The 15,763-nt window shown below is 41.2% G+C and overlaps 2 protein-coding genes across 2 annotated transcripts in view; both read right to left on the reverse strand.

The window, feature by feature from the left end:
* The window catches only part of LOC145442513 (GATOR2 complex protein WDR59-like), a 458,341-nt gene that overhangs the window by 300,658 nt on the left and 141,920 nt on the right, over positions 1–15,763 (reverse strand). The window lies entirely within an intron of this gene.
* LOC145442553 (tubulin beta-2 chain-like) lies at positions 49–14,332 on the reverse strand. The gene is made up of 8 exons (XM_080320496.1): positions 13,724–14,332; positions 13,121–13,229; positions 12,198–12,553; positions 8,249–8,456; positions 7,981–8,141; positions 3,497–3,655; positions 3,282–3,421; positions 49–414 (listed from the first exon to the last, which is right to left on the reverse strand). The coding sequence occupies exons 1-8, from the start codon at positions 13,781–13,783 to the stop codon at positions 267–269; spliced, it is 1,341 nt and encodes a 446-aa protein (XP_080176622.1). The 5' UTR covers positions 13,784–14,332; the 3' UTR covers positions 49–266.

Below are 15,763 nucleotides of genomic sequence, written 5' to 3' on the forward strand. Positions count from 1 at the left end.
TACCGGCATATCTAAGGTTTTAGTAACATGAATGTAGTCGAGATCAGATGCTTTGTACAACACGAAGAGTTTATTACTTGAAGTATCAATAGGGATGCGAAAATTTATCCTTGATGATCAAATGAAAGCAACCGCTTCATCCATTTTCACGGAGCCTCGGGATAGAGAAGCAGCAGGTAATCAGAATGTCCGTAGTATAGCAGGCCAACATTGGTTGATCACGAATTATGGTGTTGTGCATGGTTCAGAAAAGCTCATCGCCACAATCACATGTCTTCTTCGGATTCCTCTTCGTCGTAATCAACTTCATCGTCTCCACTGGCGTCTTGGTATTGCTGATATTCGCTGATCAAGTCGTTCATGTTGCTTTCAGCTTCAGAAAACTCCATTTCGTCCATTCCCTCTCCTGTGTACCTGAAACATATAAATGTCAGTTGAATGTCCTGTCCAACTGCCCATAAGTTATTCAGAGACGAAGTCGGCTACTATATTTTTCCGAGTGTAAGTAATTATATCCCAACTTGGGCTTAGCATGTGATTTATTTCCATGAACGTTTCAATTTAACTATTGATTCGATCATGGATGATGAAGGTAAGGCTGTCCTAGTGAAAAGTACTGATCCAACTCTGGCCGTATCAGAAAAAGTATAGGGGAGACCGGGGATAATTGTAACAGTTTTTGTATTTTTGAACATTACGTATTTTTCTCGAGGATATTTCATTTCCAAACTTTTATATAAATAAGCCAACAACTCGATAGTTGATATAAAAACTAAAATGGAACTCAATCAATCATGGAAATTTTTGGTCGCGAAAATCGTCGCTCAAATGTTACAATCGCCCCGTACCCCGGGGCAATTGTAACGCTCATGCGGGGCAATTGTAACAGTGTTATTTATAACTAAAAACAAACGAAATGAACAACAATAATGGGAGCACAAATTGTGCTATTGAATTAACCTAAAAAAGAGAAGTTTAAACGCTTCCAGACGCCCCATCGCATTTTTGGCATCTGAATAAATTAGCCTATCATCCTTCGGGCCTTCTACATGAGCTCAAAGTGTACAAAAAACACATTCAATCCATCATCTCCCTACATATATTCGGCCTCTTCTAACAAGGTGTTGTAGTTCAGCGTGCATAATGGGTTGGGCATTCGGTCACCTGCGAAGGTGCAAAACCGACCTTGCTAAAATATCTTTGTTGAATGGGCCGATGATAGTGTAGCAAAACGAGGACACAATATTGTGTGGCATCAAAGCTAATGGTATTCTTCTGTTCCGTACAAAATTTAAATGAATTTGTTCACACCAGATGGCAAAATGTAAGTGGGCCATGCTCAAAGTCAGGGGATGAGGATTCAGTCATGGGCAAGTTCTTAAGTGATCAAGACCATTGAAGGTCGACACAACAAAAGTAGATCAACATGAGATAGGGTAGCAGAATCCCGGAAGTAACCGGATTTACATCACCACTTCCGTATGGCCGTTCCGACAGAGTAGGCCTATCATGGTAAAATTGGTATGACCAGGTAGAGTCTGTTCTGGTATTGAACTTCTGTTGCAAGATTCATCTGCAGTAGATAAATGTTTATACCAAAGTATGAACACATATATTCAGCATTGGAAAGATATTGTAACGGGGCAAAAGTAACAGGAGTGTTACAAATGCCCCTGACACGCTCGACCATGATTAATGTCTCAGGATGGTGCCTTCCCGACGACGCGAGTCCTAGTTTCCCTGCATATATTGCATTGTAACCACTTGAAGTTTTATTCTTCAGCACAAATTATTCCAGATTAGAAATTATTTACTCAAGGGTCCAAAATTATGTTTTTTTAAAATCATTCCGGGGTTTCGCGTCGTAGCTCAACGTAACTTCAGGTATATTAGAAGACGTAACTACCGCATGTGCAGTGCGCACTTAAAATTAGGGATGGTGTGAACCTCTGAAAGGTTCAGGTTCGTGTGAACGCGAACCTTTTTGAAAGGTTCTGTGTGAACGCGAACGTGAACCTCATGACGTCACGTGACGTCATATTGCTAATTTCAACCCTTTATTCCAATTAAGTGATTGCCTATATTAATGTATTGTACATGTACGTACACGATACCTAGCGACGACTCGGGCCACATAATGGCACAGTGCTGAAGTAGCCTACATATTGACGTTTTAACCGTCGGAAAGTGTATCAACTGAGGCAATCAAATGATATAATAATCCCATAAAATCAATATCTTCCGTCTCTTTGCCAACAAATTCGACGAGGACTTGCCAGGAAATAGATATGCTTACGCCTTAACGGTCTCGGCCTGGCCGAATAACGTATTCGGCAACTGAGTATTGCTACATGGATATTGAGCAGAGTGTAAAACGGGTTTCTATACTTGCTACCAATATCACCCCACCAACAAGTTATACAACAGTAGCCGACACCTCAGTCGCACGGATTAGGTTTTTATGATACAGCATACAGATGAAGTCGAGATTGACCCGGTACGCCTGCTAGATTTTTCCATAAGTGTCATAAGTTTCCTAGCACAAAATAAAGGCACCCTCAGAAAACGATATCAATCTCATTGATTGGCTGAATAAGCATCATTCGCCGACTATACAATACATGCAGTGTATTCGCTCTCGATGATATGTGATTGCGGGTTAAGCTCACGGCAATGAGTCACTGAATATTCAGGAACGAAAAGCTGGATATTTCGAGCAAACTTTTGTAATAATGCAAGTAAAATTTTTGATATTGTCAAGGTGCATGCTCGTTTGGTGTTGATTTTTTTTATGCTGCCTGTGCCATACATAGAGTGGCCCTCAGTTGGAATGCAATAAATTTGAACCAAAGATGTTATAATGAAGTGAAAATTGCAATATATTAAAAAGGTTCACAGTGCAGAGCCTACCAAGGTTCTGTTGTGAACACGAACCTCAAAATTTCCGAGGTTCACACACAGAACGCGAACGTGAACCTCGCGTTCACACCATCCCTACTTAAAATAGGAAGGCGATTCACTCATCCTACTAGCGGTGAGGTCGATTGTTACATTTGTTCCAGGTCTTCCCTACTGATCCGGTTCCTGTCAAAAACGAGAAAATCCGGCACTGGTCAGTGCCCCGCTCTAATACCTATAGGTACCATCGATATTCAGAGCAAATCAAGGCGTTCACTATCAACGCTAGACAGGTTGAAATTGCACATGTCACGGAGGATGCCCAAACGATCCAACAACTCGTAGCAGTGGCTATGTGGCAATATGAGCTGTAATGACGTTACCAGTGCAGGAATGCTTTTCTTCGAAACATAGCCGTGAACTGTTCAGATATTCTCTTGAACAGCTCCTGTATCGCTGTATTATTGCCAACAAAAGTAGCAGCTATTGGAGTCTCCGGTGGTGGTACGTCACAAACGGCGACCTACGATTTATGAATGAAAAGAGTAAAATTGCAACTGGTTTCAAAACATGAAAGCGATGACAAACCGATGCATACCTTAACGTTGTTTGGAATCCACTCAACGAAGTACGAACTTTGCTTATTCTGGATGTTGAGCATTTGTTCATCTACCTCCTTCATGGAAACGTGACCACGGAAAATGGCAGCTGCGGTTAAATATCTACCATGTTTTGGATCACAAGCGGCCATCATATTCTAAATGTAAAAAAATGATGTTTTTGCGCAAACAGCGTGCATATGTTTCACAACTAATTTCGATTGCAGAGACGTTTTTGTAAAATATGGCAAGACCAACATGAATCCATGTTTTTGTGATATTGTAAATATATAAATTTCATCCAGTGCCGTAACTGCCGGGAGGGGTGGACCCGAGCTTGAAAGACGTTCAAAATTATAATTCGTAAATAATCATAGACTGTATCAGGGGCTGGCAACTTCTTTAGTCGGCGGGTCGAATATAGGAGAATTAAGTGCTTGACGAGCCGGATTGTTGAATCGATACATGATTTGCCCATTTATCAACATTTACAAGGAGCAAATCGTATTTAATGAATGTATCTTAACGACAACAATGTCACTTCAAAGTCCCGCATGCCTCGCCGACGACGACACTGTGGATTTGAGAACAGTATTGTCACAGGCGCCGCTATGTCTGCTTCTCTCTGATCAATTAGCACAAGGTGCAATCCTTAATTCAGATTTCAAGGCGTGCGATAAGCCCTGTACCTCAAATTTACCAAGATGTCAATTCATTATGGTCGACTACGTCGTGGATCCCAATAATAATTATAATGCAAGTCTTCTCGCTTCGTCGAACTTACGCGTATGGTCCACTCTCGCAATCTGCGCACACACGCTATAATTATATTAACATACAGTCACTAAAAATTGACGTTGAAGCAAGTAGTGGGGAATCTCGGCAAAATGGGGCCGCGGGCCAAATTATCATGTAAGACGGGAAACTGTCCGCGGGCCGGATCCGGCCCGCGGGCCGTATGCTGCCCGTCCCTGGATTATATAGTGTTTTGGGGAGATTTACCCGACCTGAAAATTTCCTTCACGCGATTTATTGACGCTAGACGTATTGCTTTAAATGTGACTAACCCTACCCCACCCCACCACCCCAAAACAAGCGCATATAATTTACAGAATTAGGAATTTCGATACCGACGATTAGGCCTACCGAGCAACGACACAGCAAGACACGAAGTTCAGGCCAAATGCGACTCCGCAAAGTATAGGTAGGGTTACCATCAGGGCTTTGGAGCCGGAGCCGGAGCCCCGGAGCCGTGCATTTTCACCGGAGCTGGAGCCGGAGCCGGAGCTCTACATAAAATTCAGCCGGAGCTGGAGCCGGAGCTGGAGCCCGTTATTTGAGGAGTAGCTCCGGCTCCGACGTATTTCATAAGATGCTATTATATATGTCGCAACCACATCTGCTGATTTATCATAATTGAACAGCAGGCCTGAATTTTAATGCTGTGCACAGCAATGGCATAGAGTAAAGTGCGTTCTAGTGCAACTAAGATGTTATCGATAATTGACAAGTATCTATAATGACATCACAAGCCGGCACGGCGACACCTATGTCTTCGTTGCTACATCGGATATTACTGACGGCTGACAGACTCTAGATTACTATAGTAGATAACTAACCTATGGTTAGATTAGTAATCTATGTAGACCAGGAATGGCCAAACTTTTCGGCTAAAGGGGCACATGCAATTGACGAACGAGTGCGCGGTCCAATAGCCGCGCCAAGCGGGTAAAATTTTCAAAGTTTATAAATAAACTAGGTCAATAATCTTATTACTTGATTAGCCTATATTACGGGTCTACTGTATACCGCCCGCCAGGCTCAGTTTGCAAGGACACGACTATTCGGCGTCTGGCTACATCGATATCGAAGGTCTCCGGTAATATGCGACAATCATTTTGTGCCTACATTTCGCCGTCGACGATCTTTATGCGAGCGCAAACGCGAAAAGACTTTCTCCCGTAATTGCGAATACAGTTAGACTCAATCGGGTTAATTAGGCGTTTGTTTTTCATTTTCATTAGGGGGCAGGCTACGAAGCAAGAAATCGTGTGACAATTAAACAGGCGAAGCGTGAAGAAAAATTTCACTACTATTTTAGTTTATTGTAATGTACGACGATTTACTGAATATGTGATTGGACCCTTGGTCTGCCAATGCGTCGGAACTGATATTTTAGTCATCAACATCTTAAGTGTCGCAGCCAGACTTGTAATTTTTGGTTGGCATTGCAAGTTCACAATCTGAGCAATTAATTTTCGGTAATATAATAGGAAATTACCTCGCGGGCCACGCAAAACCCTCTCGCGGGTTGGCCACCCCTTATATAGACAGGCCCATTCGATAATTTCCGAGCCGGAGCCGGAGCTGGAGCTGGAGCAGTGGTAATAATGCGGCTCCGGAGCTGGAGCCGGAGCTATTGTATGATAGAAGAAAGCTCCGGAGCCGGAGCTGGAGCAGTTTAGATTTACGGCTGCTCCAAAGCCCTGGTTACCATATTTTGGAATAGGGAAGAAGGATACTTTTACCAAACCATAAAAGTTGATTGACCGAAATTGAAAATAGCTGATTTTGTAATATTTACTGGAAAAAAAGTTATCACTTTCATTCGACTCCTGAATGACCTGCTCGAACGTCCGTATTATACCTACATTTCGCGTAATTTATGCCGATTTCCAGTTGACCCTGTGCGTTAAGCTATAGCTGTAAAAGCTGTGAAGGAGGACGAATTGCCAAAAATGAGGACATTTTCAATTTCATGAAGAAGGAGGACGAACGGCAACCAATATCCCCTTTAAGCCGCGTACGTGCGCAATTGCGCAGAGCTGAGACGGTCTCTGCGCGCAGGAAATATAAGCTGAGCACAGAAAATACGAAGTGATGACCCTTTTTTAGTCGTTACGCACTGTTGTCCGCAGTGCGCTGGTGAGTTCGCGCAGACTCGTCAAAATTAGCGGGATCATTGATGGTAACCTTAGCAAAACGATCAGAGGCGAGAAACCGTGGCAGCTAAAACGATCGGAGGCGAGAAACCGTGGCCGCATGTTGACCAAAATCTTCGATATATCTATATAGGCCTATATTCAAGTTCCATTGTCCATAGGCGCCTAACAGACCGGCACCGAACAGCCATGTCCTGGTCATCTTAACTTAACCGCACAGTACAAATTCCACGGCAGAGGAAACTGATACGCCCGCGCCCCATGAAGAAGCGCCAAATTATAAATAATGTAGGCCTACATCTCACAATGGATGTTTTTCCTTTAGCATGTTCTGGTATGTTGGTATGTACGGGCGACTCCAATACTCTTTCCGTCATTTTGACTGTAAATCAGAGGGAGATCACGAAATAACAGCATACAACAAGATAATGATGAATAACAATGGTCCCGACACCAGCACATCCCTCACCTCGACCGGTAAATCCGATCACGTGGGCTGTGAGAGGATCAAAAAGTTTTACTAATATGTGTACTTAACAATATTATTGACGCAATTCAAAGATGAATATAGAAAAATAGAGTAAAAACACATATTGAATTGTCATAAAATTCTAAGTTGCGATATCGTACAATGATGAAATGGTTTATCGTAAAATGGGGTTTGGTTGTCCACTCTATGGAGTTTCATGACCAGAGACCAACGTGTTCTGGGGTACTGACGAAGTGATATTTCGGTCCTGACTGTACCACATTGTAAACGCGAAAATGCATGTGTGTAAATGGGGATGTATTTGAAACGAATGTTTGTTTAAAACACTGTTTAGGCCTTTTTTTTAAACTTTTTTTTCAACTTGTATAATTATGCCAAATTGTGTAAATACTTTCCAAGGAGCATGCAGTATAAGCCTACGGACGATTTTCACCCGATATATCCGACGGAGCCTATATATGATATGTAATGGTTAAGGTTAGAGCCCTGACGATGACCATCGACCGTGAAACGCCGCATAACGATGTAGTCCTGGTTAAAGACATTTTCGGTCCGTATATGACAGGGGTAAGAAGCCTATACTTGGTTAAAGGAACTATATCACCCTATATGGTCAATTGTCAATGGCATTTCACTATGACGTCACAGTTGAATATCCGTGACGTTAGGACTTGAAAAACATGTTTTAAACAAGGGCATTGTTTGAACCTGTTTGTTTCAAATTGATTTTTGTTTTAAATGCAACCCTATACGTGTAAAATTACAAATCAGGTTCCTGCTGGCTATGTGAATATGTTTTGATAATTCGTATACCACCGCCTTCCTCGAATGAGGGGCTTCCTTTAGAAGAAATATTTCTTGGTAAAAATAAGTTTCGAGTATATATAGGCTACTTTTGTGTAGCCTATAGCCCGTACAGTACAATCTATTGACAAGTGTACAGTATCTAGCAACAAGCATGGTAACTTCGTCCGTCTAGCTGTACTGAAAAGCCTTTAATTAAGAAAGGAATGTCGATTTGAACGTCCCTTTGCATGCCAGAGCGGCTCACCTTAGAGTCGAACATTTGCTGGGTAAGTTCTGGTACGGTTACGGCCCTGTACTGTAATGTTGCTCTGCACGTTAACGGAGCATACCCGGGCATGAAGAAATGAAGTCGGGGGAATGGTACCATGTTCACGGCCAGTTTCCGTAAATCGGCATTCAGTTGTCCTGAAAATGTAGCGTAACTGTCATCACATATTAGTAGGCTGTATCGCCGTACATTCATCGATCATGTTTGATACCCAAATATCTGTTTCTGATGTGGATTAGTTCACCTGGAAATCGTAGTGATGTGGTAATTCCACTCATCGTGACTGAAACCAAGTGGTTCAGGTCTCCATATGTAGGATTGGTTAACTTGAGCGTTCGGAAACAGATATCATACAATGCTTCGTTGTCAATACAAAAGGTTTCGTCTGTGTTTTCAACCAGTTGGTGAACAGATAGGGTGGCATTGTATGGCTCAACAACGGTGTCCGACACCTGAAAGAGCATTGGTGGTAATAAGAAGCAAGTAGGTCTATATACACTAGAGTAGTCCAAAATTTGGAAAATCTCAAAAAGTCTCCGTGATTGTGTCTCATTCTATAGATTATTGATAAAAAACAACAATTAGCCTGAAAGAAGCTTACAGGAACGCCGTTAAGATTTCGGTCAAAGCGTTTGAAAGTAGCTGCTCAAGAATGGGCGTGCCACTGACCATAGAACGGCGAGAAGACTAGTAATCAAATAACCACGGCTCTTGATTGGCTAATCGGCTATGCTTCAATGACCACGGCAGAAGCAACTTGCTGATCAGGTGTTCAAGAAGTCTGCTACCGTCGGGGATTCTGATTGCGCATTGTTAGTAGTTTGGCAGGTGATGATTTAAGATTAATTCAGGACATTTTGAGGTACGAAATACATGATGAACAGACAACACCTGCTTTATTGTGAAGGAAACGGCTGAAGCCGACATGCCGTGTTTTCATCGAGAGAAAGCAAAGGCGCTTATGCAAGTGTTGAGCGAATTAACCGTTTCAGTACGGATCCACCATCAGTGAATACAAATATATAAAGATCAACAATGACACTATACTTTGTGTGATCTTATTGGATCCAAGTTGTAGTATATAGTGAAGTATTGAAGGTTCTAGGGATCGACTGAATCGGCCGGTTATGCTTGGCAGTTATACTTACAGCAAATTGAATTTACTAATAAGAGTTGTCAAAGTCCTTAATGATGCTGCAGAAAAGAGGTTTAAGGTAAGCACAAGGCTATGCTGGTTATGATATCCAAACTATGCTGGATACTATATGCAGCATAGTCTCAGCTTTTCTTTACACCTCTTTTCTGCGGGATCAATAAGGACTTTGACATACCATATCCAGCACAGCCTGTGCGAGTGTGCGTACATTACCACCTCTGTCCTGCGTTATCATTAAGGACTTTAACAACGCCTACAAGTGCATTCAATTTGTTGTAAGCATCTGATAAGGGCCAAGCATAAGCGGCTGATTCCGCCGATCCCCAGAGCATTCAAAACGTCACCTATATACTACAGCTTCAGCCCAATAAGATCACACAACGTATAGTGTCATTGTTAAGCTTTATATATTTGTATTCACTGATGGTGGATCCGTACTGAAACGGTGAATTCGCTCAACACTTGCATAAGCGCCTTTGCTTTCTCTCGATGAAAACACGACATGTAGGCTTCAGCCGTTTCCTTCACAATGAAGCAGTCATGCTGCAGTGTTGGGATCAAGTCACTACCTTCGAGTAACGAGTCATTGCACATTTTGACTCGAGTCAAGTCAAGTCAATCGATTTTCGAAGGTGACTCGAGTCAAGTCAAGTCACTCGATTTTTGGAGGTGACTCGAGTCAAGTCGAGTCAAGTCAAGTCAAGTCACGAGTCATGTCACGATTCAAGTCAAGTTGCCTTTTCGAAGTATGAGGCATGATTACGTGATTGCATTTTATTAGCTGTCTGATATATAGATGGAGTGGTCATTGATTTTGAACCGATGAACGAATAGAAATAAATATACACGCTGTATCGCTCACATATACGTAGAACTGCTAAACTACCTAAATAATTGCCTAACCTCAGTTTATAGTTACCAGCCAAAATAGAGAATAGAGAAACGAATTGATAAGATGCAATATATTACCCATTTACGAATTGATATGATACAATTCGAGCCTGCGCCAATGGTTGAGAACTATGTAAACTATATTCGAATAGAATTTCAATAAAGCAAGAGGTTTGGTTAAGGTCAGAACAGAGAACAGAAGTACACATTTTGCTATCAAATAACTTTACTTTACTTTACTACTTCTATAATAGTTCACGACAACGTAAGCTGTAAGCTTCGATCACTTCGTTTTCGGTCTCGTTATTTGTGAGAAAACAATGGAGGCTCAGTAAAACGCACGGTCATTGTATGATTGGTCGCTCTCACGGGTTACACCAGCGTTTCGCGAACCATCCGAAAACATGCAAGATACAGTGATTTTTATCGACACCGATTACTTGATGACTTGAAATTGACTCGTGAATTTTGCTCCGAGTCACGAGTCAATCCACATTTTTGATACGCCGAGTCAAGTCAAGTCAAGTCATTTTAGCAAAGTGACTCGAGTCAAGTCAAGTCATACGAAAAAGGTGACTCGAGTCTGACTCGAGTCAAGTCATGACTCGAGTCATCCCAACACTGATGCTGTAAAAGCTTCTGTGAAGCAGGTGTTGTTTGTTCATCATGTATTTCGTACCTCAACATGTCCTGAATTAATCTTAAATCATCACCTGCCAAACTACTAACAATGCGCACTCAGAATCCCCGCCGGTAGCAGACTTCTTGAACTCCTGATCAGCAAGCTGCTGCTGCCGTGGTCATTGAAGCATAGCCAATTAGCCAATCAAGAGCCGTGGTTATTTGATTACTAGTCTTCTCGCCGTTCTGTGGTCAGTGGCACGCCCATTCTTGAGCAGCTACTTTCAAGCGCTTTGACCGAAATCTTAACGGCTTTCCTGTAAGCTTCTTTCAGGCTAATTCTTGTTTTTTATTCATAATCTATAAAATGAGACACAATCACGGAGACTTTTTGAGATTTTTCAAATTTTGGACAACCCTAATATACACCTATAGGCCTATTTATAATTTCACGAACAGTTGTAGCTATCAGAAGCGATCAATCAGCAGCTTGGGCGTATCGGGTTTTCTAGATTACTTTATTTTGGATAATCATGAAACCAAATTTTAATCAGCGTGCACTGCGCGCATGCGCAGTGATCACGGACAATCGGCCATGAACGACATCGGTAATTTACCTATCACGAAATTTTGCTTCTCACAACCTTGCAAGCCTAATTCCAGCCTCGTACGGAGAGCTTCACTTTGTACATGTAATGCGCATTTAACAGTTGGCCTATACAGCTCCACGATGCATCACGCTATAGCGCTATATAACCAGTTATAATTTTATAGCCTTGTAATTCTACTTCAACTTGTAACAAGTAGTTTTGGTCTGCATTTGGGGAAAATGAAGCGAAATCAATTTTTCTGTAATAGCAATTGCACGATTTGTTTAACATCAATGACAGGTTTAGATATAAAGCACGTATAACCAATTGCCAATCTACTTCATGAAAATGACTCCAAATCCGACTACGATTACCGATTATTTCGCCTTTAGCAGGGCGAGTAGGCTAATAGATCTGAGTTAAGTAACTTTGTATAGAGGTACGCTTTGCGAAAATATAGCAAATTTGGTATTTGACACAGTTGTAGACGACAGGCCGTCCATAAACAAATTAGGCGTTAAGTCATATTGGATTACTTTTGGAGGGAATTGATCCGCTGTGGCATGCCTTTTGAAATGCCGAAAGAAGGTGAGGAAGCGATGATATGCTACACTGCAATCGGTCGCAGCAGGCGCATTATTGACATTCGCATTACGCGACATGTGTTCGATTGTTTCTACCCAGCATAACAGTTGGTTATATGATACACAAATAGTCATCTCGAGATTTCGTAGCAAATTGAAGGGGGGAGAAGTACTTGATCTCATGGGAATTGGATTCATCTGTCGTTTATCATTAGCGTTCATTGTGACGAAAGCTTATGTTTGCAATGGGGAATTGCATTGTTGTATGACTGAAGCGAAACTGCTGTGGCGGCATTGATACGAACGCCACATGGTGTCTAAGCTCTATGTTGATAGGGATTGAGAACTAACCTTTGGAGATGGCACCACGCTGAAACTTTGCATGATTCTATCCGGATACTCTTCTCGTATTTTTGTTATAATCAATGTACCCATGCCAGATCCCGTACCGCCTCCGAGCGAATGCGCCATTTGAAAACCTTGAAGGCAGTCGCAAGACTCGGATTCTTTACGCATGACATCGAGTACGCTATCGACTAACTCCGCCCCTTCGGTGTAGTGTCCCTTTGCCCAATTGTTGCCAGCACCCGAGTGACCATACACGAAGTAATCGGGTCGAAAGAGATGACCCATTTTGCCGCTCCTGACAGCGTCTATGGTTCCGGGCTCCAGGTCCACAAGTACCGCACGAGGTACATATTTCTGTTCTGTAATACACACATCATGTCGTTACATTTGTTAACGGATAAAATGATTGCAGCTGTGATAATTTATAAATACAATGGAAAGCCTTATTAGATATTAGTTAGAGCTTGGGACACAACTAACTATCATGAACAATTGGACAAATGGACATTGTTATACAGTCGCCGGAATAGCCAAGAGGGACAAAAACCGCTATCACTTCTTGATTTAATAAGATTATTATTATAACCCATTGGCTTCGTAACGCTCGTTCCTTTTGCAACGTCGTCACAAGTTATTACTTCTTGTAACAATTGTAAGATTGATCTCCTCCCAAATTTGGCCCTGGATCGAGTATTGACCATGGTTGGTTAATATATTTGGCACCCAAAGCGGGGAATGGGTGATACGGTGTAAAATCGAAAGTTGTGATGACGATGTTGTCGTTTTAGTATTGCTAACATCTGTAATTCAACTGCCACCCGGATTGCCATTATTTTATTAATGAATAACCTATTATGAATAATTTTCCTTTCTGCCTATTTCTCTTATTCTGGTCCTGCTAGTAATTTCGGTAAGTTGATATGTACTTCTTGCTTCCGTGAAATAGACGTCCACTCGTTCGAGTTGATTTGGACTATCGCCAACGTAAATTCCATCTTCGTCAAGGCCATGTTCCTGACCGATCACCTCCCAGAACTTTTGAATAAGATACGGATTATTTTGTAATATAGTCTAGTCCAATTGTAGTCTACCATTGCAGTGGCGCATAATAAAGGCTTTCATTTTGACTGTAATACGTACAATCGTACATGGAAACATGCTCAATTTGCGCATATTCTGGTAAATGTCATCAATGCCTTTACAGCATGATAACTATGCTTCGATGATGTGATGGCAAATGGCGTCATATTTAATTTTATTATATATTATTATGCTACATATATTATATAAAATGTACCAATATATTATTTAGGTAATTAGCATAAATGTGGATTCACACCGCGGAAAGATTAATGTCACAGCACAGAAGCATGCAATATACGATGGGATGCACTCGAAAAAATCATCCATTGGTAATTCTGTTAACTCCGTGGCCTCGATTGATTTTGTTTTGGTGACCTTCAAAGATATATATATATATGCACATACACAATGACTCTATCCTGCCAATTCAAAAATATATATCTTACTTTGCTTCCAATTTGATTCCCACATTGTCCGATTTGAATGTGTACTATTTCTCTCATCATTGAACTATATAATTGGAAACGATGCGATGCTGCAGTAAATATAATAGGAATAAAAATTATTTTGGATTATGATGGGAGTAGTGTGTTGTGTGGTTTTCTGAAATCCTGCAATGCGGTCTCCACAATAGTGTATATTACTCGCGAACAACCAAGATTACCGTCGGTTTATTCAAATCTTCATCTCATAATTTCAGATGTCATTGGCTGGTCCACGCATATCTATAATTTTATATTTAGCCTACTCATGCCCTTTTTCGGTAAAATACTGCATTTAATAGGAATATGACGTAGTATATTTTCGTCCTTGATGTTTTTGCGGCATATGCACCGACACATGATATACCTCATACTGTAGGAACTCGTAGAGCACACACGATCTGTGAATTGCATACACATACCATGGTCTGACCCGGCCGGGGATTGAATCCACGACCTACCGGTCAAAAAGTCACTCCATCGTTACTATGACCAAACCCACTTATTTCTTACTTCCAATTTACGAACGATATAATCATTCATTTTTGTAATCCCCCAACACGCTCGGTTCAGTAGCCTATATATGAGATCGGTATATACCGAACTCCCATCTATGTGAGATTGGTCTGCGTTCTGTTTGTCATGTCAACGGCTACGCTAAATTCCCGACGGACAATAATAACGAACCGTCGCTGAAAACGACAACCAACTTAGTAAGTAATTTAATATTAATTGAAGAAATTGTATCTTATACTGCTGATTGCGAAATGTTCAATTTTCCTGACTTCGCGGCGCTTGTAAGTCAACAACACTATGAATATAGTGGATATTTATCATCCCTATGCAACAAAAAAAGTCATCAAACCCCCTAAATCTCAAGCCAACATATAGCTACCTACATCCATCTGAAAGTCGCACAAAGACATACACAATCAACTAGACGTTGCTTCATGTTTAAATGTCTATTGGTTCCCCTGATTGAAATACGTGCGTAACAAGTAATTGCTGAAGAACTATATGCTCTTCGCCGCTGAGTACGTTAACGCTGTGGGTATTGAATATGGTATTTGATAGAGCAATAAACAGCTGTAGCCTAGTGTCATTTGAATGCATAAATGTAGGGCACAGGCAATCGGGCATTAATTGCTCACTTGACGATATTACATGCTGCTAAGCGATGAAGGTTTCTCCGTTTTCTTGATATTTATATATTGCTGTTCAACTAGAATTCTATTCACGACTTTTCGAATTATACTTTCGGAAATTACCAACTGTTGAACCTATAGAGTGACTGATCCAGATTCTTAACATGCTTTTGCGAAGAAACAGTAGATCGCTATGGAAAATAAGCGTACGGTATCCACGTCCCACGTACATGGCAACACCAGTTTCAGTAACGAAATAAATTATTCAATTTCATGATATATTCGTGATATATTTGTTTATTTGGTCGTTCATACTTCATAGTTGACTGTTCTATTCTTTTATGTAATTGATTTCGTTTGAATATCTATCAATCACATCATGCTTTATGTCTTGACATGTATTCCGTTGATGCGTTGCTCTCTTTCGCAGAGCGAAATATCCATTCCGTTAATAACGAGGACGCCCTCGCCATGACCTTCGTCGTCTAATGACCATGGACGACACAAAGCCAACAAGTTATATTCATTGCACTATTTCATCACCGTTGATTTTATTCATACATTTGAAAACTATGAAACCAAAGAGGCAAGAATAGCAATATATGTCATCTTTTCCTGGTAGTGGGAAAAGATTGCGATTCCAGCTAAGGTTATACTGATAACTAACCCGTAAGTTAGTTATCTATAGTTATACAGCATACACCATGGCCTCATCTCATGGGTTAGTAATCTACGATACGACGTTCGTCGGTGAATCACTTTCGTCCACCGTCACCGTTAGATGTCCTAACGGAGAAATCGATTGTTTTTTCTCTTGACTAATCAACCGTGGCAAGACACGAATAAAGCGATCTTCAAA

This window comes from Botryllus schlosseri, chromosome 7, assembly GCF_051294905.1.
Source record: "Botryllus schlosseri isolate E-star chromosome 7, Bs_hap1, whole genome shotgun sequence".
NCBI classification, from domain to species: domain Eukaryota; kingdom Metazoa; phylum Chordata; class Ascidiacea; order Stolidobranchia; family Styelidae; genus Botryllus; species Botryllus schlosseri.